Source organism: Chiloscyllium plagiosum, unplaced genomic scaffold (genome assembly GCF_004010195.1).
Source record: "Chiloscyllium plagiosum isolate BGI_BamShark_2017 unplaced genomic scaffold, ASM401019v2 scaf_6555, whole genome shotgun sequence".
NCBI classification, from domain to species: Eukaryota; Metazoa; Chordata; class Chondrichthyes; order Orectolobiformes; family Hemiscylliidae; genus Chiloscyllium; species Chiloscyllium plagiosum.
In genome coordinates this window covers 9,765-15,512 of record NW_025211754.1, presented here as the reverse complement: position 1 = coordinate 15,512, position 5,748 = coordinate 9,765, and the positions used below count along the sequence as shown (strand labels likewise).

Sequence of the window (5,748 nt, the reverse complement as noted above, 5' to 3'; positions counted from 1 at the left end):
TGCCAGTCTGTTTACTCTCTGTGCCAGTCTGTTTTCTCTCTCTGCCAGTCTGTTTATTCTTTCTGGCAATCTGTTTACTCTCTGTGCCAGTCTGTTTACTCTCTGTGCCAGTCTGTTTACTCTCTGTGCCAGTCTGTTTACTCTCTGTGCCAGTCTGTTTACTCTCTGTGCCAGTCTGTTTACTCTCTGTGCCAGTCTGTTTACTCTCTGTGCCAGTCTGTTTACTCTCTGTGCCAGTCTGTTTACTCTCTGTGCCAGTCTGTTTACTCTCTGTGCCAGTCTGTTTACTCTCTGTGCCAGTCTGTTTACTCTCTGTGCCAGTCTGTTTTCTCTCTCTGCCAGTCTGTTTATTCTTTCTGGCAATCTGTTTACTCTCTGTGCCAGTCTGTTTTCTCTCTCTGCCAGTCTAGTTAATGTTTCTGCTAGTCTGTTTACTCTACCAGTCTAGTTACTGTCTCTGCCAGTCTGTTTACTGTCTCTGCCAGTCTGTTTTCTCTCTTGTCAGTCTGTTTTCTCTCTCTGTCAGTCTGTATTCTCTCTCTGTCAGACTGTTTACTCTCTCTGCCAGTCTAGTTACTGTCTCTGCCAATCTGTTTACTCTCTCTGCCAGTCTGCTTACTGTCTCTGCCAATCAGTTCACTCTCTCTGACAGTCTGTTTTCTGTCTCTGCCCATCTGTTTACAGTCTATGTCAGTCTGTTTACTCTCTCTGCCAGTTTGTTCTCTCTCTCTGCCACTCTCTTTATTCTCTCTGCCAGTCTAGTTACTCTCTCTGTCAGTCGGTTTACTCTCTCTACCAGTCTGATTACTGTCTCTACCAGATTGTTTTCTGTCTCTGTCAGTCTGTTTACTCTTTCTGCCAGTCTGGTTACTCTCTCTGCCAGTCTGTTTACTCTCTGTGCCAGTCTGTTTTCTCTCTCTGCCAGTCTGTTTATTCTTTCTGGCAATCTGTTTACTCTCTGTGCCAGTCTGTTTACTCTCTGTGCCAGTCTGTTTTCTCTCTCTGCCAGTCTAGTTAATGTTTCTGCTAGTCTGTTTACTCTACCAATCTAGTTACTCTTTCTGCCAGTCTGCTTACTCTCTCAGCCAGTCTAGTTCCTGTCTCTGCCAGGCTGTTTCCTCTCTCTGCCAATCTGTTTACTCTCTCAGCCAGCTTGTTTACTCTCTCTGCCAGTCTAGTTACTGTCTCTGCCAGTCTGTTTACTCTCTGCCAGTCTGTTTACTTTCTCTACCGGTCATGTTACTGTCTCTGCCAGGCTGTTACCTCTCTCTGCCAATCTGTTTACTCTCTCTGCCAGTCTGTTTACTCTCTCTGTCAGTCTGTACTCTCTCTGCCAGTCTGTTTATTCTCTCTACCTGTCTGTTCTCTCTCTCTCTCTGCCAGACTGTGTAATCGCTCTGCCAGTCTATTTACTGTCTCTGGCAGGCTGTTTACACTCTTTGTCAGTCTGTTAACTCTCTCTCTACCAGTCTGTTTACTGTCTCTACCAGTCTGTTTACTCTCTCTGCCAGTCTAGTTACTGTCTCTGCCAGTCTGTTTACTCTCTCTGCCAGTTTGTTTACTGTTTTCTGCTAGTCTGGTTACTCTCTCTGTCTGTCCACTTTCTGTCTCTGCCAGTCTGTTTACTCTCTCTGCCAGTCTGTTTACTTTCGCTGACAGTCTGTTTGCTCTCTTTGTCAGTCTGTTTTCTCTCTCTGCCAGTCTGTTTACTCTTTCTATCAGTCTGTTTTCTCTCTCTGTCAGTCAGTTTACTCTTTCTGCTAGTCTGGTTACTCTCTCTGTCAGTCCACTTTCTGTCTCTACCAGTCTGTTTACTCTCTCTGCCAGTCTGTTTACTCTTTCTATCAGTCTGTTTTCTCTCTCTGTCAGTCAGTTTACTCTTTCTGCCAGTCTGTTTACTGTCTCTGCCAGTCTGTTTACAGTCTCTGCCAGTTTGTTTTCTCTCCCTGCCAGGCTGTTTACTCTCTCTGCCAGTCAGTTTATTCTCTCTGCCAGTCTAGTTACTGTCTCTGCCAGTCTGTTTACTCTCTCTGCCAGTCAGTTTATTCTCTCAGCCAGTCTAGTTACTGTCTCTGCCAGTCTGTTTACTCTCTCTGTGTCAGTCTGTTTTCTGTCTCTGCCAGTCTGTTTACAGTCTCTACCAGTCACTTTACTCTCTCTGCCAGTCTGTTTTCTGTCTATGTCAGTCTGTTTACTCTCTCTGCCAGTCTGTGTATTCACTCTGCCGGTCTATTGCCTGTCTCTGCCAGGCTGTTTACGATCTCTGTCAGTCTGTTTTCTCTCTCTGCCAATCTGTTTACTCTTTCTACCAGTCTTTTCTCTCTCTGACAGTCAGTTTATTGTCTCTGCCAGTCTAGTTACTGTCTCTGCCAGTCTGTTTACTCTCTCTGTCAGTCTGTTTTCTGTCTCTGCCAGTCTGTTTACAGTCTCTACCAGTCACTTTACTCTCTCTGCCAGTCTGTTTATTCTCTCTGCTCGTCTGTTCTCTCTCTGCCAGTCTGCTTATTCATTCTGCCAGTCTATTTACTGTCTCTGCCAGGCTGTTCACTCTCTCTGCCAGTCTGCTTATTCTCTCTACCAGTCTGTTCTCTCTCTCTGCCAGTCTGTGTATTCACTCTGTCAGTCTATTTACTGTCTCTGCCAGTCTGTTTACTCTCTCCACCAGTCTGTTTTCTCTCTCTGCCAATCTGTTTACTCTCTCTACCAGTCTTTTCTCTCTCTGCCAGTCTAGATAATGTCTCAGCCAGGCTTTTTACTCTCTCTGCCAGTCTGTTTACTCTCTCTGCCAGTCTAGTTACTGTCTCTGCCAGTCTGTTTACTGTCTCTGCCAGTCTGTTTTCTGTCTCTGCCAGTCTGTTTATTCTCTCTACCAGTTTAATTACTCTCTCTGCCAGTCTGCTCACTGTCTCTGCCAGTCTGTTTATTCTCTCTGCCAGTCTGTTTTCTGTCTCTGTCCATCTCTTTACAGTCTCTGTCAGTCTGTTTACGCTCTCTGTTAGTCTGTTTACTCTCTCTGCCAGTCTGTTTTCTGTTTCTGCCAGTCTGTTTACTCTCTCTGACAGTCTGTTTTCTCTCTCTGCCCATCTGTTTACAGTCTATGTCAGTCTGTTTACTCTCTCTGCCAGTTTGTTCTCTCTCTCTGCCACTCTCTTTATTCTCTCTGCCAGTCAATTCACTCTGTCAGTCGGTTTACTCTCTCTACCAGTCTGTTTACTGTCTCTACCAGATTGTTTTCTGTCTCTGTCAGTCTGTTTACTCTTTCTGCCAGTCTGGTTACTCTCTCTGTCAGTCCATTTTTTGACTCTGCCAGTCTGTTTACTCTCTCTGCCAGTCTAGTTACTGTCTCTGCCAGTCTGTTTACTGTCTCTGCCAGTCTGTTTTCTGTCTCTGCCAGTCTGTTTATTCTCTCTACCAGTTTAATTACTCTCTCTGCCAGTCTGCTCACTGTCTCTGCCAGTCTGTTTACTCTCTCTGCCAGTCTGTTTTCTGTCTCTGCCCATCTGTTTACAGTCTCTGTCAGTCTGTTTACGCTCTCTGTTAGTCTGTTTACTCTCTCTGCCAGTCTGTTTTCTGTCTCTGCCAGTCTGTTTTCTGTCTCTGCCAGTCTGTTTACTCTTTCTGACAGTCTGTTTTCTGTCTCTGCCCATCTGTTTACAGTCTATGTCAGTCTGTTTACTCTCTCTACCAGTTTGTTCTCTCTCTCTGCCACTCTCTTTAGTCTCTCTGCCAGTCTGTTTACTCTCTCTGTCAGTTGGTTTACTCTCTCTACCAGTCTGATTACTGTCTCTACCAGTCTGATTACTGTCTCTACCAGATTGTTTTCTGTCTCTGTCAGTCTGTTTACTCTTTCTGCCAGTCTGGTTACTCTCTCTGTCAGTCTATTTTTTGACTCTGCCAGTCTGTTTACTGTCTCTGTCAATCTGTTTACTGTCTGGAAGGGCTGATGCCCGAAACGTCGATTCTCCTGTTCCTTGGATGCTGCCTGACCTGCTGTGCTTTTCCAGCAATACATTTTCAGCTTCTCTCTCTGCCAGTCTGTTTACTCTCTCTGTCAGTCTGTTCACTGTCTCTGTCAGTCTGTTTACTCTCTCTGCCAGTCTTTTTACTCTCTCTACCTGTCTAGTTACTCTCTCTGCCAGTCTGTTTACTCTCTCTGCCAGTCTGTTTACTCTCTGTGCCAGTCTGTTTTCTCTCTCTGCCAGTCTAGTTACTGTCTCTGCCAGTCTGTTTACTGTCTCTGCTAGTCTGTTTACTCTCTCTACCGGTCTAGTTACTCTCACTGCCAGTCTGTTTACTCTCTCAGCCAGTCTGTTTATTCTCTCTGCCAGTCTGTTCTCTCTCTCTGCCAGTCTATTTACTGTCTCTGCCAGTCTGTTTACTCTCTCTACCAGTCTTTTCTCTCTCTGACAGTCTGTTTATTCTCTCTGCCAGTCTAGTTACTGTCTCAGCCAGCCTGTTTATTCTCTCTGTCAGTCTGTTTACTCTCTCTGCCAGTCTGTTTACTCATTCTGCCAGTCTGGTTACTCTCTCTGTCAGTCCATTTTCTGTCTCTGCCAATCTGTTTACTCCCTCTGCTGAAAATGTGTTGCTGGAAAAGTGCAGCAGGTCAGGCAGCATCCAAGGAACAGGAGAATCGACATTTCAGGCCTGAGCCCTTCTTCAGGCAACCTGTTCCCTGGATGCTGCCTGACCTGCTACGCTTTTCCAGCAACACATTTTCAGTTCTGATCTCCAGCATCTGCAGTCCTCACTTTCTCCTGTTTACTCTCTCTGCCAGTCTGTTTACTTTCGCTGACAGCCTGTTTGCTCTCTTTGTCAGTCTGTCTTCTCTCCCTGCCTGTCTGTTTATTCTCTCTACCAGTCTGTTTACTCTCTCTGCCAGTCTGTTTACTCTCTCTGCCAGTCGGTTTATTCTCTCTGCCAGTCTGTTTACAGTCTCTGCCAGTCGGTTTATTCTCTCTGCCAGTCTGTTTACAGTCTCTGCCAGTCTGTTTACAGTCTCTGCCAGTCTGTGTATTCGCTCTGCCAGTCTATTTACTGTCTCTGGATTAGTGATGCTGGAAGAGCACTAATGAATGAATGAACGCATCAATGAATTTAATACACGCCGTGGCGTCGACCTCTTCTTCCGTCGCCTCCGCCTCCGAGCTTACTTTCACAATCAGGACCCCCGCCCACCTTCCGAGGACCCCTTCACTCACCTCCAACACACTGCATCCACCTGGACACCCCACGCTGGCCTATTACACACCCTTGATCTCTTCATTTCCAACTGCTGCCGGGACATTAACTGCCTCAACCTGTCTAGCCCCCTCCCCCACTCCAACCTCTCACCCTCACAACGCGCAGCCCTCCAAACCCTCTGCTCCAATCCCAACCTCACCATCAAGCCAGCGGATAAAGGGGGCGCAGTGGTAGTCTGGCGCACTGACCTCTACACCGCTGAAGCCAAATGCCAACTCGAGGACACCTCTTCCTACTGCCCCCTCAACCATGATCCCACCCCCATCACCAAACCATCATCTCCCAGACCATACAGAACCTCATCACCTCAGGAGATCTCCCACCCACAGCTTCCAACCTCATAGTCCGGGAACCCCACACTGCCCGGTTCTACCTCCTTCCCAAGATCCACAAGCCTGACCACCCTGGCCGACCCATTGTCTCAGCATGCTCCTGCCCCACTGAACTCATCTCTACCTACCACGACACTGTCCTATCCCCCCTAGTCCAGGAACCCCCCACATA

General features: G+C 46.9%; 1 protein-coding gene across 1 annotated transcript in view; it reads right to left on the bottom strand.

The window, feature by feature from the left end:
* The window catches only part of LOC122547113 (trichohyalin-like), a gene marked incomplete at its 3' end in the record, with an annotated part of 17,836 nt that overhangs the window by 2,612 nt on the left and 9,476 nt on the right, over positions 1-5,748 (bottom strand). Inside the window, exon 2 of the mRNA XM_043685688.1 lies at positions 2,660-2,727. Within this exon, the coding sequence (XP_043541623.1) occupies positions 2,660-2,727 (68 nt within the window). The remainder of the gene's footprint in view (positions 1-2,659; positions 2,728-5,748) is intronic.